This window comes from Schistocerca nitens, chromosome 9 (genome assembly GCF_023898315.1).
Source record: "Schistocerca nitens isolate TAMUIC-IGC-003100 chromosome 9, iqSchNite1.1, whole genome shotgun sequence".
Taxonomy (NCBI): domain Eukaryota; kingdom Metazoa; phylum Arthropoda; class Insecta; order Orthoptera; family Acrididae; genus Schistocerca; species Schistocerca nitens.
This window is the reverse complement of record NC_064622.1, coordinates 133,140,138-133,165,384: the sequence shown is the minus strand read 5'-3', so window position 1 is coordinate 133,165,384 and position 25,247 is coordinate 133,140,138. Positions and strand designations below refer to the sequence as shown.

General features: G+C 42.6%; 1 protein-coding gene and 1 non-coding gene across 2 annotated transcripts in view; both read left to right on the top strand.

Moving 5' to 3' along the window:
* Positions 1–465: 465 nt before the first annotated feature.
* LOC126204054 (serine protease gd-like) overlaps positions 466–25,247 on the top strand; it is a 145,106-nt gene continuing 120,324 nt past the window's right edge. The window contains exon 1 of the mRNA XM_049938477.1: positions 466–627. Coding sequence (XP_049794434.1) covers positions 466–627 — 162 coding nt within the window. The remainder of the gene's footprint in view (positions 628–25,247) is intronic.
* On the top strand, positions 14,858–14,978 carry LOC126204738 (small nucleolar RNA snR44). Its single transcript, XR_007540538.1, has one exon. It is a non-coding gene; the product is annotated as a small nucleolar RNA snR44 (small nucleolar RNA).

Sequence of the window (25,247 nt, the reverse complement as noted above, 5' to 3'; positions counted from 1 at the left end):
TGGTGATGCACCCTATGAAGAACCATGTCCCATCTTTTGTAATGTGCAGGGAATCATCATAAATCATGATGACTTCAGTGAATTATTGTCTCTGAATAAAAGTGTGTCATTTTTGTTTGTCCCACTGCGTGTTTCTTTGTTACCTTCTGTACTGTACTGTACTGTACTGTACTGTACTGTAGCAGTCCTTTAAATGTATGGTCAAAATTACATCAAGCTGTGCTACCTGTCAGTGACACATCATATGTAAGTTACTTCCAGTTTTAGGCACCAGTGTTTAATGATCTGTCTTAAAACTGAGCTCTGCAATTATCTCTAGCTGTTGGTTTACAATACTTTATTGCACTGCTGAAAGGATGTGATTGTCAAAATGTGATGGTGTATGAAATATGCCGTTCTGTACTATGACCTGTCATAACGACTGTTGCTCGTGTTGCCAGGCTGTGCATGCTGGGTTTGGTCGTGATGGCAGTGACTTTGGAGGTGCCCGACTCTCCGTGCCCAGATGCCTTCCGTTATGAGCAGGGTGTAGCCGGCTACTGGACAGCACTATTACAGTTGCCAGCCCCCGATAAGCCACCTGTGAAGGTTGTCGCTGAGCTGTACCTCAAGGCAGAACTGCCCACTGTACGTACAAATACCAATCTGCTGCTTTCATCATGACTTCACACAACAAGGACCAGCAGTGGCTACCTAATAGCATGCAAGAGTCACAGTAGGGAACGACTGTTACTTAGGTCATAGAAGAGCTTTGTTTTTGAGGCAGCATCTTTCTAGAAAGATGATGTAGTCCAGTGATGAGGTTCTCTTTCTGTCTGGTAATTCTTTAGCATCTAAAGTACAGGGTGTAATGGTTAAAAGTACAGATATTTTTATTGATGACTGAGGAGTGTACTGAACAATACTACATAAGCACTTACATTACTTGCAGACTAATAATTACAGCCATTACAAGTCATATATTTTTAGGTTGGTTAGTTCTTCCAAGTACTTGGGGCAAGAGCAAACCATTAACATTTGTTTTCTTCTGGACAGCAGGTCAGGTGTTGAAATGTGGACATGTGGATGCAAAACAGTGGATCTGTAATGACAGGCATAGTCCACATAATGGTGCACTACAATCGTGCAGGAAACGTCAGGTCATTAAATTTGTTGTTTTTTCTCTGTGTCAAATAGTTTTCCCACAAACACACTGATGTGGATACATATTAAGGTACCACATATAAAAATATCTGCACTTACACCTGTCTACAGCTGAAATAATCTGTTCATTAGACTCAAAACATTTTCAGTCATCAAATTTGTGAACCTGTGGAAATCTGGAAACTGGTGTATCAAATGTTATGGTGTACCAAATGTTATGACAATGGTGGCTGTTTCAAGAATTTCTACTTTAAAACCCTGAATTCCCCACATCCAAATCACTATGAGGCCAGGTGCATTAAAGATTTATCTAAATTTACAAACCAGTTTCACTATTTGCTTTGGAATACTGGTACAGTATATTTAATTTGCAGGCTAATAACAATAATCTCTCTTGGAAACCAGAAAATGCTGTTCCTAAACTTTCTGCTGTGTGAAATAGATCTCCAACTTTTTGAGGCTGTGCCACTTGCCTCCACAAACTGCTTTGATTGCTGTTTTTGTCTTAAAGTGAAGGACCAATGTCTTATCAGTGGTTCAAATTGGTAAACAAAGTGTGATAGATCACTATTCCTGTGTATCCAATTGAACAAAATAAGCATAGGTAAAGCTTTCAAATACACTTATTTTGTGTTCTGTAGGCCCATATTGTGAATATATCCACGGATATGGATAATTATTACTTTGTCTTCTTGAGGTTATTAAAATACAACACACTGTTCAATTAAGTAAATAGTGTTGACCTATTGAATACTTAAATATGTATCTGTTAGGTGGATTCTCTGACAGAAGAATATAATATTTAAGTATTAATGCACTTACTATGAAAAATACACATGCATACAGGGGATGAATCTAAATGTTAAGTGCATAAACATTATAATATGCTTTGGGAACTTTTCTGCAATGTAGAATTATATGTACAATAGGAAATGTTGAAGTTTTTTTATGTTTCTAACAAGACTTATCATGAAATAGACCTTGAATTTGCAAATGAGAGGGCATAAACTATTTTGCAGCCATTGAGTTGAAAACCTTCAAAACCGTTCTCAGGTTTCTACCAGTTTGTGTTAGCTCTTGAACTGCTGTGAAACATGCGCTACAATATGGAAAACAATATGTCAATGTTGTTACAGCCATCTCTGTGCCAGTTTGAGAACTTTTCATTTGTGTAATACACCAATAACTACTGCTGTATCTATATCTATCCTCCCCAAACCACTGTGAGATGCATAGCAGAGGGTACGTTGTGTTGTAACAGTTATGAGGGTTTCTTCTCATTCCATTCATGTATGGAACATAAAAAGAATGATTGTTTGAATGCCTCTGTGGACGCAGTAATTATTCCAATCTTATCCTCACAATCCCTACATGAGCAATAAGTAGGGAATTGTCACATATACCTAGAGTCATCATTTAAAGCCCATTCTTGAAACTTTGTTAATAGACTTTCTTGGAATAGTTTGTCTTTCTTCAAGAGCCTTCCACTTCAGTTTCTTCAGTAACTCTGTGGCACTCTCCCACAAATCAAACAAACCTGTGACCATTCATGCTGCCCTTCTCTGTGTACATTCAATATCCCCTGTTAGATCTATTTGGTACTGGTCCCACACACTTGAGCAATATTCTAGAACCAATCACATGAGTGATTTGCAAGCACTCTTCTTTGTAGACTAATTGCACTTCCCAGTATTTTAGTAATAAACCAAAGTCTACCACCTGCTTTACCCACAACTGAGCATATCTGATCATTCCATTTAATATCCCTACAAACTGTTACACCCAGATATATGTGCAAGTTGGCTGATTCCAACAGTTAGTCATTGGTATTACAGTCTAAGGATAGTACTTTTTTTTTTTCAATTTGTGAAGTGCACAATTTTACATTTTTGGTCATTTAATGCAAGTTGCCAATCTTTGCACCACTTTGAAATCTTTCCAATATTTAATTGAATATTTATGCACCTTCTTTCAGATTCATTATAGGTAACTGCTAGAAGTTTGAGGTTACTATTAATATTGTTTGCAAGGTCATTAACACACAACAGTAGCACCAAAGGTCCCAACAGACTTTCTTGGGGCACACCTGGAGTTACTTGTATGTCTGATGATGACTCTCCAACCAAGATAACATGCTGCATCCTCCCTACCTAAAAGTCCTCAGTCTGGTCACAAATTGCGCTTGATACCCCATATGAACATACATTTGACAATAAGTGTAGATGTGGTACTGAGTCAAATGCTTTTCGGAAATCAAGAAATACAGCATCTACCTGACTCCTGTGATCCAAAGCTTTCAGTATGTCGTGTGAGAAAAGTGCTAGTTGGATTTAACTTGATCTATGTTTTCGGAATCCACCCTAGTTGACATTGAGGAGGTCATTCAGTTAAAGACACCTCATTATGTTTGAGCATAGAATATGTTCTAAGATTCTACAACAAATCCATGTCCAGGGTATTGGGTGGTAGTTTTGTGGATTACTTCTGCTACTCTTCTTGCAGATAGGTGTGACCTGTGCTTTCTCCAAGAGCTGTGCACAGTTTTTTGTTCTAGGATTCTATGACAGATTATAGTTAAAAGAGGGGGTAACTCAGGTGCTGGATTATGTTAGAAGAGGGGGGCTAACTCTGCCACAATTTCAGTATAGAATCTGAGAGGGATTCCATTGGGCCCTGGACCTTTGTTCAGTTTTAATGATTTTATAGATCTTATAGTTATATTTTTTCCCTGAGACATTTAAGTCTCTTCTTTATATATGATAATGATTGAAGCAGAAGAAATGAATTAAAATTTGTGCTGCGGCTGGGACTCGAACCTGGGTTTGAGCCTGGCCACAGCACAAATTTTAATTCATTTCTTCTGCTCCAATCATTATAGTTTTTATGATTTCAGTTGTTTCTCAACACCACTGACGCTAATAGTTTCTTCATTCATCTTTTCAGTGGTAAACTGGGCATTTCTTCTATGTTTTCCTTTGTAACGAAACATTTGAAAACAGAATTAAGCATTTCAGCTTTTGCTTTGCTACCCTCAATTTCAGTTCTTGTCTCATTCACTAGGGACTGGACACTAACTTTGGTGCCACTAACAGCCTTTACATAATATCATGAATTTCTTTGGGTTTTGTAAAATATTATTTGACATTCTCCTGCAGTTGTCATTGAAGGCATCACGCATTGCTCTCTTGACAGCCAAACACATTCCATTCAGCATATCTCTATTTATAACTCTAACCTTTGTTTTATACCAGTTATGCAGTAATCTCTATTTCTTTAGAAGTTTCTTTACAGTACCAGTATACTATGGGTGTTCTTAACAGGAGTGTATTGTATATGTACCCAGTGTAAAGAACTATATGCCCAAATGAAAGAAATAATCATTAATGGAATTTGAAACAGTTACTAGTTCACTAAAAACTTTCTTCAAGGTTTTTTTTTAGTGTTCTGACAGGTTTGAGACTGCCTCCCATGAATTCAGTTCCAAACTCTTCATCTCGGAATACCACTTGCATCTTATGTCTTCAATAGTATAATTGCTTTTACTGTTACTTTTACTTTGAAGGGCTCTTCTGCTCTTCATCAGTTGCCCTGTATTCCCACTCACCAAGACTCATGATGATTGCAACATCCTCTTTCAAACCTCTTCCTCATTTCAATGATTTGTGCTTTTCAATTTTTTCTTGGCCATCCCTGCTTCCTGCTTCCCAGCAGTAACCATTCCAGATTCTTTTTGGCCATCACCCTTGCTTCATTCACACCACACCACATCACAGTACTACTGAAGAGCTCTTTTCTCAATTCTTTGCCTTACTGATTGACTTATACCCACGATCTCCCTAATTTCCTCATTTATTCTTTTTCTTCAATAATTGTTGGCTATATTCCAATCTCTGTCTTATCCTATAGTTTCTCCCTCCGCAGCTTCCCCCAAGGGCTCGCAACTCTTTCACGAGTGTGTTCATCATGAGCCATTGCAGTACTTCTAGCTTGCCTGTACTGCATTTTTATTCAGACTGTACCTTCTCTCCAATTTATTCTCTATGAGTAATTCCCTGTGGACAACCCATCTGGCCTATAAGATGTCTATCATGGTGGTTTCCCCTCTTTTTCATCATCTTAAACCACATATTTTGGTTAATTTATATCCAGTCTCCACATCTGGGCTTGACCTCCACATTTTTCAGAGTTTTCACAGATTGTGCAGGCCATGTGGTGAAGAATCATGATAGAAGGTTGTATACATGGAAGAACCCTGGAGATACTAAAAGGTATCAGATAGATTATATTATGGTAAGACAGAGATTTAGGAACCAGGTTTTAAATTGTAAGACATTTCCAGGGGCAGATGTGGACTCCGACCACAATCTATTGGTTATGAGCTGTAGATTAAAACTGAAGAAACTGCAAAAAGGCGGGAATTTAAGGAGATGGGGCCTGGATAAACTGAAAGAACCAGAGGTTGTACAGAGTTTCAGGGAGAGCATAAGGGAACAATTGACAGGAATGGGGGAAAGAAATACAGTAGGAGAAGAATGGGTAGTTTTGAGGGATGAAGTAGTGAAGGCAGCAGAGGATCAAGTAGGTAAAAAGACGAGGGCTAGTAGAAATCCTTGGGTAACAGAAGAAATATTGAATTTAATTGATGAAAGGAGAAAATATAAAAACGCAGTAAATGAAGCAGGCAAAAAGGAATACAAACGTCTCAAAAATGAGATTGACAGGAAGTGCAAAATGGCTAAGCAGGGATGGCTAGAGGAGAAATGTAAGGATGTAGACGCTTATCTCACTAGGGGTAAGATAGATACTGCCTACAGGAAAATTAAAGAGACCTTTGGAGAGAAGAGAACCACTTGTATGAATATCAAGAGCTCAGATGGCAACCCAGTTCTAAGCAAAGAAGGGAAGGCAGAAAGGTGGAAGGAGTATATAGAGGGTCTATACAAGGGTGATGTACTTGAGGACAATATTATGGAAATGGAAGAGGATGTAGATGAAGATGAAATGGGAGATACGATACTGCGTGAAGAGTTTGACAGAGCACTGAAAGACCTGAGTCGAAACAAGGCCCCCGGGAGAGCCAGTCCTGACAAAATTCTACCATTTGGTGAGCAAGATGTATGAAACAGGCAAAATACCCTCAGACTTCAAGAAGAATATAATAATTCCATTCCCAAAGAAAGCAGGTGTTGACAGATGTGAGAATTACTGGACAATCAGTTTAATAAGCCACAGCTGCAAAATACTAGCACGAATTCTTTACAGACGAATGGAAAAAACTAGTAGAAGCCGACCTCGGGGAAGATCAGTATGGATTCCGTAGAAATACTGGAACACGTGAGGCAATACTGACCTTACGACTTATCTTAGAAGGAAGATTAAGGAAAGGCAAACCTACGTTTCTAGCATTTGTAGACTTAGAGAAAGCTTTTGACAATGTTGACTGGAATACTCTCTTTCAAATTCTAAAGGTGGCAGGGGTAAAATGCAGGGAGCGAAAGGCTATTTACAATTTGTACAGAAACCAGATGGCAGTTATAAGAGTCGAGGGACATGATAGGGGAGCAGTGGTTGGGAAGGGAGTGAGACAGGGTTGTAGCCTCTCCCCGATGTTATTCAATCTGTATATTGAGCAAGCAGTAAAGGAAACAAAAGAAAAATTCGGAGTAGGTATTAAAATCCATGGAGAAGAAATAAAAACGTTGAGGTTTGCCGATGACATTGTAATTCTGTCAGAGACAGCAAAGGACTTGGAAGAGCAGTTGAACGGAATGGATGGTGTCTTGAAGGGAGGATATAAGATGAACATCAACAAAAGCAAAACAAAGATAATGGAATGTAGTCGAATTAAGTCGGGTGATGCTGAGGGTATTAGATTAGGAAATGAGACAAAGTAGTAAAGGAGTTTTGCTATTTGGGGAGCAAAATAACTGATGATGGTCGAAGTAGAGAGGATATAAAATGTAGACTGGCAATGGCAAGGAAAGCTTTTCTGAAGAAGAGAAATTTGTTAACATCGAGTATAGATTTAAGTGTCAGGAATTCATTTCTGAAAGTATTTGTATGGAGTGTAGCCATGTATGGAAGTGAAACATGGATGGTAAATACACTCCTGGAAATGGAAAAAAGAACACATTGACACCGGTGTGTCAGACCCACCATACTTGCTCCGGACACTGCGAGAGGGCTGTACAAGCAATGATCACACGCACGGCACAGCGGACACACCAGGAACCGCGGTGTTGGCCGTCGAATGGCGCTAGCTGCGCAGCATTTGTGCACCGCCGCCGTCAGTGTCAGCCTGTTTGCCGTGGCATACGGAGCTCCATCGCAGTCTTTAACACTGGTAGCATGCCGCGACAGCGTGGACGTGAACCGTATGTGCAGTTGACGGACTTTGAGCGAGGGCGTATAGTGGGCATGCGGGAGGCGTGGTGGACGTACTGCCGAATTGCTCAACACGTGGGGTGTGAGGTCTCCACAGTACATCGATGTTGTCGCCAGTGGTCGGTGGAAGGTGCACGTGCCCGTCGACCTGGGACCGGACCGCAGCGACGCACGGATGCACGCCAAGACCGTAGGATCCTACGCAGTGCCGTAGGGGACCGTACCGCCACTTCCCAGCAAATTAGGGACACTGTTGCTCCTGGGGTATCAGCGAGGACCATTCGCAACCGTCTCCATGAAGCTGGGCTACGGTCCCGCACACCGTTAGGCCGTCTTCCGCTCACGCCCCAACATCGTGCAGCCCGCCTCCAGTGGTGTCGCGATAGGCGTGAATGGAGGGACGAATGTAGACGTGTCGTCTTCAGCGATGAGAGTCGCTTCTGCCTTGGTGCCAATGATGGTCGTATGCGTGTTTGGCGCCGTGCAGGTGAGCGCCACAATCAGGACTGCATACGACCGAGGCACACAGTGCCAACACCCGGCATCATGGTGTGGGGAGCGATCTCCTACACTGGCCGTACACCACTGGTGATCGTCGAGGGGACACTGAATAGTGCACGGTACATCCAAACCGTCATCGAACCCATCGTTCTACCATTCCTAGACCGGCAAGGGAACTTGCTGTTCCAACAGGACAATGCACGTCCGCATGTATCCCGTGCCACCCAACGTGCTCTAGAAGGTGTAAGTCAACTACCCTGGCCAGCAAGATCTCCGGATCTGTCCCCCATTGAGCATGTTTGGGACTGGATGAAGCGTCGTCTCACTCGGTCTGCACGTCCAGCACGAACGCTGGTCCAACTGAGGCGCCAGTGGAAATGGCATGGCAAGCCGTTCCACAGGACTACATCCAGCATCTCTACGATCGTCTCCATGGGTGAATAGCAGCCTGCATTGCTGCGAAAGGTGGATATACACTGTACTAGTGCCGACATTGTGCATGCTCTGTTGCCTGTGTCTATGTGCCTGTGGTTCTGTCAGTGTGATCATGTGATGTATCTGACCCCAGGAATGTGTCAATAAAGTTTCCCCTTCCTGGGACAATGAATTCACGGTGTTCTTATTTCAATTTCCAGGAGTGTAGTTTGGACAAGAAGAGAATAGAAGCTTTCAAAATGTGGTGCTACAGAAGAATGCTGAAGATTAGATGGGTAGATCACATAACTAATGAGGAGGTACTGAATAGGATTGGGGAGAAGAAGAGTTTGTGGTACAACTTGACCAGAAGAAGGGATCGGTTGGTAGGACATGTTCTGAGGCATCAAGGGATCACCAATTTAGTATTGGAGGGCAGCGTGGAGGGTAAAAATTGTAGGGGGAGACCAAGAGATGAATACACTAAGCAGATTCAGAAGGATGTAGGTTGCAGTAGGTACTGGGAGATGAAGAAGCTTGCACAGGATAGAGTAGCATGGAGAGCTGCATCAAACCAGTCTCAGGACTGAAGACCACAACTACAACAATGTGGTGAATGTTGCCCACTTGCATGGTAGCCAGTCCATGTTTGGTATCACCAGATACCAATATGGTGGCAGCCATCCAACCACACAGAGATCATGCTATTGATGTCTGAGCTGTCATCTGCCAGCCCTTATTGAGGAATATAGGCACATGTAGGTCTGGGGGCAGCAAGGCTGTGGGCTCTAGCCATCATACCAGATGGCCTTTGGGTGACATCTGTTCAAAATAGACAGCATCATGGTGAATATTTATTGTCATAAAATGATGAAAGTTATTAGCCAGCGGTTGTGAGGCCTCAGCAGTCTGTTCAGACAGATCACAATTTAGTGCTGATCATTACAATCTGAGGAACTTCAGCCACTTCGGGAAGAAAGCAAACCCAACTGACTTGAAGAAAATTGTTCCTCTAAGTTTCTGGTTTGCACCTGGACAAGTAGGTGGGGAAGGGGAGGGGGTAGGTCCTTGTGGAGAATACTGAATATGTATTCAGCAAACTCTCTTTCATTAGCAAGCTGTAGAGTGGTTCTGTCTTAATTAAGAGAGCAAATGCTACCCATTTCCAGGTGTTACTCTCTTGTAACTTATAAACAATTTGATGTGCCTCTTATCATATACTGCCATCCCCCCACCCCACCCCAACCCCTTGCCCATAAGACCCTCAACATGTACTAGGGATAAATTTTTCACTGGAACCTCACACCACAGACAGATGAAGAATGTCATGAACAGTTGGAGAGACAAGGGATCCACTTTGTATGTCATGCATGTTGAGGTCCACTAGCCAACAAGATAGGTGAACTGAAGGTCACAGATTCTCTCTCATATTTTGAAGCTTGAGAAACATAATTATGATGGTTCATATCCAGTCTCAATGGTATCAATCTTCACCACAACTACAAAGTATGACCAGTTCTTCAGCAGTACCTAATGTATTTACTCCACCAACATTGATGTCTGATAGTTGTGCCTGTTACCTCGATCGTGAGGCAGTACGACCTCCTCTCTCATGGTTCTGCAGAACTACTTGCCACAGCCAGCTGGAGAAGCAACTCCTCCTCCAGTCTCTACTGCTGACAGAGCTCGCTTTTGGGAGCCTCTCCCCCAGGAAATCCACAAATCAGGATCCCTGCAGCAGCCAGTGGGTGAAGGAGCCACAGACTGTGGGCCACAGGGATGCCTGTTTTTCACCCATTCCTACACCACAATAGAAAAGCTTTCCCTAGAACCTCAATATACAAAAGTGAAAGAGAAGAAAAAGAAATCTCAAGAGAAGGCTACTCAGGTGATGCCAGAGGCACCTAATCACCTTCATAGTGCCACTTTCTGAGCCAATGTTCATTGCCATGGGTTGTGTCCCCATTGCTGACAGGCAATGACCCTGGTGTGTGACCAGTCCTGTTGGCCCTTTCATGCATAACAAGGGCACAATGAATGTGATGATCCAAATGATCTCTAATAAATATTACTGTCATCTGCCAGAACTACAACTTATCCTCTCTTGTTCTGCAGTCTGTATTGCCCTCCAAGAAACATGCTTCACTGATGACCTGCTTGCCAATGCTTCAAGGTTACTGCACACTTTGTTGGAACTGTGCTAGTCCCAAGAAGGCATTTGGAAGCAGCTGGGTATTCATTCACATAGATAGTGCACTGGAAGCACTAGTGGTGCACATGCAAATAACCCACAGTGATTACCATTTGCAACGTTTATTTATCTCCAGGAAGGCCACTTATTTATCTTGAGATGACCACCTCAATCCAACCATCTTTCCTATCTTGATCTGTCTCTCCTCAATGATGGTACTTCTACCCCACTTCAGTGCTGCCTATAGCACGTTTTTGGCTATCAACCACATGATCTTTTTACTTATATGGATATGGTGTCTGTTCTTTCAGACATGTCCATTGATAACATGCAGCCATCTAGAATCAAATTATAATTATATTAATACCTTCAACTGCTAATGGGCATTGATATATATCAACGGGGACAGATGAAAATGTGTGCCCCAACCGGGACTCAAACCTGGGATCTCGTGCTTACATGGCAGATGCTCTTTCCATCTGAGCCACAGAGGGCAAAGAGGATAGCGCAACTGCAGGGACTATCTCGTGCATGCCTCCCGCAGGTCAGGCAAATAGGGCATTCCTGGCCTAGAGAAGTCTACGTGTATCAAAAATTGGCCTCAATTTAAGGAAGAAATTTTTGAGGATGTAAATTTGGTGCACAGGGTTGTGTGGTAGTGAATCGTGGACAGTAGGAAAATTGGAACAGAAGAGAATCAAAGCATTTGAGATATGGCATTACAGAATGCTGAAGATCCGGTGTACTGATAAGATAAGGAATGAAGAGTTTCTCTGCAGAATTGGGAAATGAAGGTAAATATGGAAACACATCAAGAAGAAGAGATAGGATGGTAGGACATTTGTTAACACACTAGGTAATAACCTCCATGGTACTAGAGGCAATTATAAAGGGTAGGGCTATAAACAATAGGGGAAGGTAGCTATTTGAATACATCCAGCGAATAGTGGAGGACATGGGGTGCAAGTGCTACTCTGACATAAAAATCTACAGTTGTTTGCTGATGATGCCATGGTGTGCGGTAAGATGTTGAAGCTGAGTGACTGTAGGAAGACTTATACAAAAGTTCCAGCTGGTGTGATGAATGGCAGCTAGCCCTAAATGTGGAAAAATGTAAGTTAATGTGGATAAGTAGGAAGATCAAACCTGTAATATTCAGATACAGTATTACTAGTGCCCTGCTTGACACAGTCAAGTCATTGAAATATCTGGACATAATGTAGCAAAGTGATAAGAGATGGAATGCTCATGTGAGAACTGTGGTAGGGAAGACAAATGGTCAACTTTAGTTTATTGGGAGAATTTTAGGAAAGAGTGGTTCACCTGTAAAGGAGACCACACATAGGATTCTGGTGCAACCTATTCTTGAGTACTGCTCAAGTTTTGGGATCCTTACCAGCTTGGATTCAAAGACAACATCAAAGCAAAGAGGTGGGCTGCTTGATTCATCACTGGTACTCAAATGGAAATCCTCAGAGGTGGGCTGCAAGATTTGTTACTGTTACTCAAATCGAAAGCCCTGAAGGGAAGGAAACATTCTTTTTGAGAAACGTTAATGAGAAAATTTAGAGAACTGACATTTGAAGCTGACTGCCAAATGATTCTGCTGCTGCCAACATACACTGTTTGTGAAGACCGTGAAAATAAGGTACAAGATATTAGGGCTTTATTTTTTCCTCACTCTGTTTGTGAGTGGAGCAGGAAAGGAAATGATCAGTAATGGTACAGGGTACCCTCTGCCGAACACTGTATGGTGGCTTGCGAAGTATCTGTGTAGGTGTAGAAAAGGCTAGCACAGGAGGGAATTCATGGTGGGTAGCATTACTTACCCCCCCCCCCCCCCCCGACTGTGGCTTTCAAGGTTTTTTAGCAATTTTAATTATTCAGCTTTTATCCCACCAGATGTTTGAGGTTAGAGCTGGAACATCATTATTACCCTCACATGTCGAAGAGAATGATGTTCTACAGAGCTGAATGTCACTCTCTTCCTCTTAGCCATCAATGGACTAGTGACCTCTGCTGGGCCACTGGTCACCCATGTACTGTATGTTGATGACTCAAAGGTGTCATGTGAAGGCCCTCTGCTTTGACCATTTCTCATGGACCCCAGATCTCTCATGTAAAAGGTGAGGTCATGCATTCGTACCTTCTTATCATGGTTCCTCGTGACCCAGAATTCTACTTGGTTGCCCAGCACTTGCATGTTGTTGCACTAAAAAAAGAAAATAAGTACTGCTTAGGCTGCCCCATATTCATCAACTAAAGACTAGCTCCATGCAAAAGCTTAATGATGTCTCAGTGCCTCTTGATGTGCAGGTCATGCTACTTTCCACCACATTTACCAAACCCTGGTCTTGTCCCACTTGGGCTATCATTGTCCGTTTTATAGCACAACAGCACCTTCAGCTTGAAATTTAGACAGAATCATTGTGGAGCATCATCAGCCAATACCTAATCTCCTTGTTAAAGTATGAATCTTCCCTCTTCAGTTCCAACAGTACCAACTGCTGCTCAGTTGTACCATCACCACCTGACAATTTCCTATTCATTCAACTTGCCATACTTTTTTGCATATGAGAGGCATCAACTCCCTGACACTCACCATCAGGTGTGATTACCATTTGGAATGCACCCCAGGGCTCTATGCCAGGATATCCATCTTACCTGTTTAGAATGTATTTCTCTGTTTTACAGTGCAGCCCCTGCCTACTAGGTTAATACCCAGGTCACAAATTAGGATATATCTATCTTTCAGGGTCTTAAAGTTTGTTGCCCCCATGACCTTTTGGCATCTGATCCTTTGCTGACAGCTGTAAAACCACGCATAGGATGGAATATGTTTTTACCTCTCCTACTGCATAGGAATAATATTTGTTGGTGGAAATGTTTAGTGTTTCTATGATGGAACTGAGAGCCATTAATAAAGCCCTACCTCTTATCAAACAGACCTGTCTAGGCTACATCTCTGCAGGGGACTTGTAGCTCCCTTATGGGTTCATGCATAGCACACTTGGGGCCCTGAGCTATTGTGGCCCATTCTTCCTTTCTGGGCTGCATTTCCTTCCCCATGCCTCTTTCTCCCTGTCCTCACAACTTCTCCCTTGCCCCCTCCTTTCCCTGTCTCGGTATTCTTATTTATATCAATCTGACTATCCACCTGATTTCTTGTGTTTCTTCCACTTCCCTCCCCCCCCCCCCCCCTTGCCTTTTCTTTTCCACTTCTCCTTTTTGGCATTTTTGGTCCCCCTTTTGGGGTTTGACCACTACTTCTAAATTTCCTCTCTGCAGTATAAGCCATTTGGGGATGAACACCCTCCCTAGCATCTATGGCATTGATTCCTCTCCCCCACTCCTTCCCCTATTTTTTCTCCATCTTACCCCCCCCCCCCCAGATGCCCTGCCCCCTCCCCCAATCCCTGCTCCACTAGGTTACCAGCAAGTGTAGCTAGTCTGTGTTGTGGGGCTGTTACATACCCATCTGGCTGAGCCTCGTGACAAAACTGGTATCACACTTCTGATACCTCAGCTGTTGCCTGCTTGTGCATGCATAGTAGTAGTTGCCTGTTATACTGGAGCATCAGAGCTTCCAGCAATGGCCACCATGCCACATGGCTTTTGATGTGGCTGGGTGGTGCCCACAGAGGGAGCACCTGATCAGAGTGGGTGGTATCAGGGAGGATGCTTTGCATACGAAATGTATTAAACTTTAAAAAACTGGCCATGCTTCTATGGCTGTCTCTTCAGTTGGGAATGGATAATTTAATTTTGCTTCTTGTGACCCTTCAATGCCCTCTTCCTTCCCTAGCTACACCCTGGGAGGAGGGCCACACTCACTGGCTTGGTGTGAAACACTTTCCCCATGTGTGTTGGCTGCACTCCACACATTCCCAGGTTGTCAGCAGCAGTCTTCCATTCAGGGTCTTGCCCTTTCAGGTGGCCTTTGTACAGATCAATCTGTTGCCACAGAACACCTCATGATGAATTTTGTAATGACATCAGCATCAGCCTTCTATCCTGCCACCTTCCTCCTCTTGAAACAGTGGGCTGAAGCTTCCCATTTATGTTTTACTGCTTGTCAGGTGCAATTCTACAATGTACCTTTTACTAAATGAGAACTTCTTCTGGCCTTCTCCTCTTCCCATGATTCAGTCATGGTCATAATTCAGTCCATAACCAACTGAATGAGATTTTCACTCTGCAGTGGAATGTGCACTGATATGAAACTTCCTGACAGATTAAAACTGTGTGCCGGACCAAGACTCGAACTCGGTCCCGAGTTCGAGTCTCAGTCCGGCACACAGTTTTAATCTGTCAGGAAGTTTCATAACCAACTGCTTCAATACATCAGTCCTCCACTATGACAATATCTCCTCCAGGTGTTTAATCATGTTTGGCTCCAAGACATTTTCCCCTGTCAATGGAGAGACAGTATTGTGATTCCTGTCCTTAAGTCCAGCAAGGATCTGTCATCCTTTGGTAGTTACCAGCCAATCAGTTTGATCAGTCCCCTTATTCTCCTCAGGGGCAGTGTGCCATTTGGGAGGCACAGTTTCTGAATAATCATCTGGTTTGATTGGGAACTTTAATTTGCCAAGCCTGATCTCAGCAGCACCATCTTTAGCGGTTTTCATAAGTCTTCATAAGGACTAAGTCACAGCTTGGTGTCATCACATCCTACTTACACTCCCCGAGTGGGATCTTCAGGGCCCCATCCTAATTCTTATTCTCCAGTTCCTGTCCCACTGGTTGTTCAGAGTTTAGGTTGGCATCATTCTCAGCACTCCACAGACCCAGGAGAATGGTGTTCCAAAGGGCTTCAAGTATCCTTCTTTTTTTTCATGGCTATTAATGGATTTGTGGCCTCCACTGGACCATTGGTCACCCCTGCTCTGTATGTGGTCTGTTTCTTTATTTGGGCTGCCTCTGACTCAGTGTTCTTCTTTTCCTGAAGCTATTAATGGATGATTTATATATTTGGGCTATCTCCCAGTCAATTGCCTCTGCAGAGTGACACAAGAGTGCCATCTGGCATGCTTCTGCATTGACATTCTAGCATGATTTCCAGGTCTCTCCCCTTAAGTTGATGGTGGTGTATTTCTGTTGCCATACTATGTTCCATTGTGATCCAGAGTGCTACTTTGATGCCCCCAGTTTCATTTCTTGAGTTGACAACAAGAATATTTGATTGCCCCATACCCGCCTTCTGAAGATTAGCTGTTTTCATGAACTCATTGTCCTTCACATCCTTGCCCACACTTCTTGGGGCACAGATCATTCAATTCTTCTCCACCGTTATTGGGCTTTAGTTCTGTATCATCTGTTCTGTGGTTGTCAAGCTAATAGATCAGCTGCCCCTTCCATGCTACTCCTCTTGGACCTGGTTCGCTATCATGGTATCTGTTTAGCCACTGGTGCCTTTCACACCAATTCTATTAATAGTCTTCTGGTTCACACTTGGATCCCTCTCCTTCCAGTTCAGCAATATCAGCTCCTGTTTTCCAAAGCCATCACTATCCACTCTTCCCCTGCTCACACCTACTATTATATACTTCTTGCAGGTTTGGGATGTCACCAACTGGCTGCCCGCCCTTGGGTGGGTTTACCATTTGGGCTCTGCCTCACTGCTCTCGACCACAGTTTCCATCTCCCCTCCTTGTCTCCTTCCCTATGTTGTGGTCTCACCACCCTCCCCCCATCCCCCATCGTTAGTTCCTCAGCCCTGCATTTGGATGGACTTGTATATTACGCCCACTTTTACGGGAGTTTCGGACAGCTATTGTTTCTTACACCAGTGGCTCTAAATCTGCGAATTACATGGGATATGCTTTCACAATTGACAGGAAGGAGTATATAGAGGGTCTACACAAATGTGATGTACTTGAGGACAATATTATTGAAATGGAAGACGATGTAGATGAAGATGAAATGGGAGATACAATACGGAGTGAAGAGTTTGACAGAGCACTGAAAGACCTGAGTCGAGACAAGGCTCCGGGAGTAAACAACATTCCATTAGAACCACTGACGGCCTTGGGAGAGCCAGTCCTGACAAAACTCTACCAACTGGTGAGCAAGATGTATGAGACAAACGAAATACCCTCAGACTTCAAGAAGAATATAATAATTCCAATCCCAAAGAAAGCAGGTGTTGACAAAATGTGAAAATTACCGGACTATCAGTTTAATAAGTCATAGCTGCAAAATGCTATCATGAATTCCTTACAGACAAATGGAAAAACTGGTAGAAGCCGACCTCTGAGGAGATCAGTTTGGATTCTGTAGAAATATTGAACACGTGAGGCAATACTGACCTTACGACTTGATTTAGAAGAAAGATTAAGGAAAGACAAACCTACGTTTCTAGCATTTGTAGACTTAGAGAAAGCTTTTGACAATGTTGACTGGAATACTCTCTTTCAACTTCTAAAGGTGGCAGGGATAAAATACAGGGAGTGAAAGGCTATTTACAATTTGTACAGAAACCAGATGGCAGTTCTAAGAGTCGAGGGGCATGAAAGAGAAGCAGTGGTTGGGAAGGGAGTGAGACAGGGTTGTAGCCTCTCCCCGATGTTATTCAATCTGTATATTGAGCAAGCAGTAAAGGAAACAAAAGAAAAATTAGGAGTAGGTATTAAAAGCCATGGGGAAGAAATAAAAACTGAGGTTCGCCGACGACATTGTAATTCTGTCAGACACAGCAAAGGACTTGAAAGAGCAGTTGAGCAGAATGGACAGTGTCATGAAAGGAGGATATAAGATGAACATCAACAAAGGCAAAACGAGGATAATGGAATGTAGTCGAATTAAGTTGGGAGATACTGAGGGTATTAGATTAGGAAATGAGACAAAGTAATGAAGGAGTTTTGCTATTTGGGGAGCAAAATAACCGATGATGGTCGAAGTAGAGAGGATATAAAATGTAGACTGGCAATGGCAAGGAAAGCGTTTCTGAAGAAGAGAAATTTGTTAACATGGAGTATAGATTTAAGTGTCAGGAAGTCATTTCTGAAAGTATTTGTATGGAGTGTAGCCATGTATGGAAATGAAACATGGACGATAAATAGTTTGGACAAAAAGAGAACAGAAGCTTTCGAAATGTGGTGCTACAGAAGAATGCTGAAGATTAGATGGGTAGATCACATAACTAATGAGGAGGTATTGAATAGAATTGGGGAGAAGAGGAGTTTGTGGCACAACGTGACCAGAAGAAGGGACCGGTTGGTAGGACATGTTCTGAGGCATCAACGAATCACAAATTTAGCATTGGAGGGCAGCGTGGAGGGTAAAAATCGTAGAGGGAGACCAAGAGATGAATACACTAAGCAGATTCAGAAGGATGTAGGTTGCAGTAAGTACTGGGAGATGAAGAAGCTTGCACAGGATAGGGTAGCATGGAGAGCTGCATCAAACCAGTCTCAGGACTGAAGACCACAACAACAACAATACTTTCACATCTTCTGTTGGAATGGAACAACATATTTTCCCTGCCACATATGGGGTGTTTATCATGGAATTGGTGGCCATCTGTCAGGCCCTGTGCTTTATTAAACCATCCTCTCTCACCCAAGTTTTGTTACGTGCAGACTCAATGAGTGGCCTTCTAGCTATTACTCAGTGTTTTCCCACCATCCCTTGGTCTCTGCCATTCAAGACCTTCTCTCCAATCTTGGCACTGCTGATTGTTCAGTTGATTTCCTTTGGGTTTCCAGCCATGTGGGTATACAAAGTAATGAACTTGCTGATCGTCTGTACTCATAGCAATGTGCCAGTTCCTACCCTGTTAAAACCTATATAATACTGACTTCTAAATCATGTTCTGTAGAAAAACATCTGACTGCAGTATATTTTTTCCCTTGCCTGAGAGCTATGGTAAGGGGAGGGAAAGGGGGGGAGGGGGGGAGGGAGGATGGTTGCAGCCTACTGCCTTTGCACCTGGGTATGGATCTGACCTGTCCTCATGCTGTCATGATGATTCTCTCACCTTATTTCATTACTGTCATTTCAGCTGATGTCCACTATGTGTTTACCTTTCTCATTTTTGCTGTTGTGAATTTCCATGCTGTATAGCATTCTTTACCCTGTAGCTGACTTTACACTTAATGAGGTTGATCAGGGTGGGTTTTATCTCACCACACATGTTCCATGGGATATCCCCATCTGCTTTGATCTGCTTACTGGTCTGACCCTTTTACTTCTTAAATTACACTGCCCAATAAAATAATTTTTTTTTTAATGTCACCTTCATTTCATGAGTCAAATCCTACTGATTTTGGGTTGAGAAACATGAATATGACAAAAAAAATTTTTTTATTAGCTCTGGTTTCTCTGATGTACAATAGGTGGAAGTATTTTATTTTAATGGGTTGAGAGAAAAGATACATTTAATTACATATGCAAACAACACTGAAAGTCCATTTGACATTTTTAATGAGAGTTACATTTTAATAGTTCTAAATTGATGGAGAAATACCTGGCAACTAGTTGGGTTTGAAGAGACTTGCGTGATGGCTTTGAGATCATTGTATTTTGGATTGCCTCTTATGAGTCCCAGAGCAACCCCTACACATAGATGTGCAGTGATCCATGAGCAATGTTTCAATCCAAAGACCCGGATATCATTGTTCCATTACAGAAATATTGCAATGAAATCTTTCTCCCCGTAAATTACTGAAAACTCCACAACTAAGAGGAAAAAAGTCTACATGAGTTGAAAAAATGGATTTTACAGGACAAATTGCAACAGAGTTGATGGTGTTTTTGCATAGGCACTGTCGACAGCTGAATGGGGTTGTCGTCTCTTTTGTTGCCTAAACTCTGTGAATCACTCACTTTAAGGCTTGCCAAGCTTCATTTTCTTTCCCCTCCGAAATCTAATCAAATGGCAGGATCATTGACAAGTTGTTTGATTTGTGGCCCACTAAAAATACCTTTCTTAACTTTTTATGCAAAGGACAGTAGCTGTCTACCATGTAACGAAGATGCTGAGCCGCAGACAGGCACAGTGAAAAGACTGTCAGAAAGTGAGCCTTTCGCCAACAAGGCCTTTGTTGAAAATAGACGAAACACACACACACACACACACACACACACACACACACACACACACACACACAGTCCCTGGCAGTTGCAGCCAGTCTGGCTTGAGCTGGCAGACTGTCTTTGTGTGTGTGTGTGTGTGGGGGGGGGGGGTGAGTGTGGGTGTGTGATTTTCTACCCTTACTGTTCTACATAATGTATGTAAAGAGCAACAGTAGTTATCATCCTCCAGTTGCCTCCCTGAGAGTACATTGATGTTTTTTAGACTTCTACAAATTTTCTACTCATGTTCAGCATATTTGATTGAGTTGAGGACAACTGCCCTGTTGGCTGGCATAAGTCTCCTTCATGGCCAAGAGTAATAGAAGGAAGATGGCTGTTCAAACTAAGCTTGGAGGAAGCTATGAATAGCCTCCAGTCAATTGAATCATTATTCATATTCGAATATTTCATCAAAGCAAACAACAAGACTGTTCAAACAGTTACAATTTTTTCTTGACACTGGGATTAGTAGAACTGAGAAGGACCCTACTGAAAATTTTCAAAACAAAAAAATTAGGATATTTATTAAAAATTGTAATTTCCTATTAGCAAGCTGGGAAAAATAGTTATGAACCGTGCTGCCCCTAAATTAGGGGGAAGACCCAAGATACACAAGGAAAACATTCCTATATGCCCAATTATAAACTACATTGATAGCCCAGGGTACCTTTTGAGCCAAAAATTAAATTCAGTTGCAATGGATAAATATTGTCACGGTAGAAGTTGAGTATCAATGTGCTGAGGTGGTTATGAGACTAAACTGTTGCATGGAGAGTCAAGAGTTCAAAACTCACCTGGACTGTAATTCCTATGTTCAGTTTGAGTACATTCTAGAAGTATCCACAAATGTCAAGAATCGTTCTACTGGAATGTTCTGTAGCGGCATATATACTGTATGTGTTCTGGCCGGAGGCAGTTCGCTCCGCGCTCTAGTGTGTGCAAGTGCTGAATAAACCTTCGTTAAGTGAAGTTAGTGTTCATCATTCATCTAATTACACCTTCTTCTATGTGACATTATTCTGGTGGAGACGCAGGGTATTGGAACTTGTGATACCGCACATTATCGACAACACAGTGGCTCCCATTAGGCCACGACAGAGCCGCTGTTTACGTGGTGAGAAACCCAAGTTCTAGCCATATTCAACAGATCGAAATCTATAGAGACAGAAGAAGATGAGTACATTACGATGACAGCAACTGTGTGCCACCACATGAGACATCCTCGCAGGTTCTCTGGTGACGATAGTCAAGATCCAAACAAGTGGCTGAAGGTATGAGTTTATAGCCAAATTTAACAAATGGGATGACGCCGTGTGTTTGGATAATGTATTTTTCTACTTGGAGGGCATTGCCAAGTAATGGTATGAGAACAATGAGGAGAAGTTCACAAGCTGGGAAGTATTCCAGGTGGAACTGCACAAGTATTTTGGTGACACACGATGACAGAAGTGCAAGGCTGAAGATAAATTAAAGTGCAAGGCACAGCATCCAGGAGAAACTACAGCATCCTACATTCAAGACATCTTGGAACTGTGCAAAATAGTGGATAGAATGAAGGAGGAAGATAAGGTTGCACATATCATGAAGGATGTTGCTGAGGACATGTATCAAGCCCTACTCCTGAAGGAGGTTTCAACAGCAGACAACTTCATAAAATGGTGCCAGTATTTCGAGACAATGCATAAAAAAGAATTACATGCAAGAAGTTTGAATGGCTTCCAAATGTTGTATCTATGTCTGTGATGGAGTAAGCAACTGATTTCATAAGTGTTCTTTGTCTGATTGTCAGAGAGGAACTTCAGAAGGCACTTGGATTGCACGGGGAGCAGAAAACTGAGACACTTCAAGAGGTCATAAGGGAGGAAGTAGAACAGACATTGAACCCAATCTCTCATCCTTCATTTCCCTTTAAAATGGTGAAAAAGTCAAGACCCAGCCAGAGTTACATTCCTACAATGCCGCATGAGGAACCTGTTTGGGCACCAAGGAAGACTGACGTCCGGAGGACCCAGGATAACCAACCAGTATGTTTCCACTGTGGGTGACCGGGACATGTGGACACCAACTTCGGGACAACGAAGATGAACAAGAAGGTGTGGGTGCAGGATGATGTATGTCATGATCGCCGTAAGCTAGCTGCTGGAGAGGATGCTCCCCAACATGCTAATCAAGGTCTCCATCGCCGTTTAGAAGGTCCAGCCGATCACCTAGCCACCGCAACCTGGAAAACTAATGGGTGCGACCTTCCTTGGAGGTGAGGCTGCTGAAGAGAAAAATCCTTTGCTGTTGATCACTACAAAAATGATAGGAAACTATGTTGATATCCTCATGGATGGCTGACCAGCCCAAGCTCTTGTGGACTCTGGAGCATCATATTCAGTTTTTTTGGAGAAGTACCATCACCAGTTCCAGAAAACTGTATTCATCGACAACAAAACATCTCTGCTGAAGATGGCAAATGGGAAATATGTTATACCTACAGGAAGATGTACCATTCGTGAGGGTATAGGTTGCCATACACAGCCCTTAGAATTCATCATCTTACAAGAGTGTGGTCATGACGTCATTCTTGGATGGGACTTTTTGGAAGCTTCTCAGGCAATTATAGGTTGTGGTTGCTCGAAGATTGTTTGACAAGATGAGATACTGTGGACAGGAAGATGCACATCAGAGTGTGTGGAGACTGTGTGCTGGATGAAGTGATCACTCCTGCAGTCTGTGTTAGAAAGATAACTGTCATGTGTCATGCCATGCATCAACCCATGGCTCTTGTAGTGGAATCTAAGAGAAGCATACCACTGAAGAATAACTTGGTCATCCCAACCTCTGTCGTCTCATTTAAGAATGGATTTGGTGAATTGTGGATAGTTAACTGTCGCTGAGAACCACAGATCCTTCCAAGACACATGTGCGTGGCAAACACTGAGCTGTTAATTGAAGAACAGCTGAGTACCATAGAAACCTCCCATGCCAAGTCTGTGGGTGAAATTAGCACTACCACTAAGAGACAAGATCTTCTAGCTTGACTATCACCAGACCTCACTAAGGAACAACAGCTACTTGCCATTCTTCAAAAGTTCTCTGAATGCTTCAATCCACAGGTGAAGAGCAAATTAGACAAATTTACAGTGAAGCACTAGATTAGTACTGGAGACCATGAATCAATAAGACAGAGAGCATACTGTGGATCAGCAACAGAACATCGAATAATTCGCAACGAGGTAAAGAAAATGATGGAGAATGACATCATTCAGCCTTCGCAGAGCCCATGGTCATCACCCGTGGTCCTTGTCAGGAAGAAGGATGGCAGTTGGCACTTTTGTGTTGATTAAAGGAAGCTTAATAAGGTAACTAAAAGGGACATTTACCCTCTTCCACGAATTGACAATGGACTAGATTGTCTGAAGGGGGCTGAGTTTTTCTCAATCACGGACATGTACTTGGGATACTGGCAAATCAGAGTAGATGAGGCTGATTGTGAGAAAACTGCATTTATCACCCCTGAGGGACTGTATGAGTTTAAGGTAATGCCGTTTAGTTTGTGTAATGCACCAGCAACTTTTGAACAGATGATGGATAATCATCTAAGGCACCTAAAGTGGACAATGTGTCTTTGTTATTTAGATGACATTATAGTGCTCTCAGAGACATTTGATGAACATATAAAAAGACTGAGGGCTGTTCTTAAGTGTGTCCAACAAGGCGGACTGAAACTTAATCCAAGAAAGTGTCTCTTTGGAGCAAAAGAAACCAAAATACTTTGACACCTTGTGTCAAACGAAAGTGTGTGGCCAGACCCAGGAAAGGTGAGATCTGTAATGGAATTCCCTATTCCTAAAAGTATTAGAGATGTGAGAAGCTTCCTCAGATTATGTTCTTATTACTGTCGTTTTACCAAAGACTTTTGTATCAAAGCCAGGCCACTCCAAGAGTTGTTAAAAACTGATGCTAAATTTATCTGGGGTGGTGCTCAATGAGATTCTTTCAATGTGCTGCAAAAAGCTCTGACGACTGACCCTGTACTTGGTCTGTATGATGAGAGAGCACCTACAGAACTATACACAGATGCCAGTGGGTATGGGATCTGGTGCAAATTTCAGATGGAAAAGAGAAGGTTATAGCCTATGTTTCTAAGACACTTACAAAATCTGAGAGAAGCTACTCAACTATGGAAAGAGAACGTCTTGTTGTGATCTGGACCATGTACAAATTTCGACAGTATCTCTATGGAAAGCCATTCACAGTTGTTACAGACCATCATTCACTTTTTTGGTTGACAGGTCTTAAGGATCCAACAGGATGACTCACCAAGTGGGCACTACATCTTCAAGAGTATGACACTACCACAGTGTACAAAAGTGCACTCCAGAATCTTTCTGTTGAGCAGAAGAAAGATGCCAAGATATCACAAATTATGCTTGCCTTAAATCGGTCAGAGGATGTGAAAGGACAATTTAAGGTAGTTAATGGATTTCTTTGCAAGAAAAACTTTGATCCATTTGGAAAGAGATGGCTACCAGTGATTCCTAACACATGCACTTAGATGTTCTACAGAAATTCCATGACACACCTGAGGCCATACATTTAGGATTTATTAAGACATACAATAGAATCCGCAAGAGATTTTTCTGGCCAGGTTTTTTTTAGGAGTGTCCGTCACTATGTGTCGCACTGTCGAGAGTGCCAGAGGAGAAAGGCAGTTCCTCAGAAACCACCTGGCCAACTCATACCAATTCCACCAGCTGAAACGCCTTTCCACCATGTTGGGATTGACCTCCTTGGATCATTTCCAGCATCTGCTAGTGGCAATAGATGGATTTAGCTTGCACCGATTATCTGACACGCTATGCCATTACAAAAGCTGTGAAAACAGCCGAAGCATCCGAGGTAGCCAAATTCATCATGGGAGACATTGTATTAAAACACGGTGCCCCAAGGTCATTAGTTACGGATTGAGGGAAAGTTTTTCAATCGAATCTTGTGACCGAGGTAAACCATCGGTGCAACATTACTCATCACATGACTACAGCCTACCATCCGCAAACTAACAGACTTACTGAACACTTTAATAAGACCTTGGCCGACATGCTATCAATGTTCGTCAATGTTGAGCAGAGCAACTGGGATGAGGTGCTACCTTTCATGACGTTTGCCTACAACACCAACAAACAAGACTCCACAGTATTTATGCCATTTTTCTTGGTGTATGGGCGTGAGGCGATTACGATGATTGACACTGTGTTTCTGTTACATCCTGATGACGTGTACGACAGCTACATTGACCAGGTGTTAACCAGAGCTGAGGAAGCTTGGCAGTTAGCTCGACTCTGCACACTGCAGGCTCAAGAAAACAATTGCTGAGTGTATGACAAAAGCCATTGCCCTGTTGTCTCATCTGGATCTTCACTCCTGTTTGGAAGGTTGGGCTCTTTGAGAAGCTCCCCAGGTGCTACTTGGGACCTTATAAAGTTGTAAGCCAGTTGTCTGATGTTACTTTTGAAGTTGAAGATTTCAACCCTGACACAAGACGACAAAA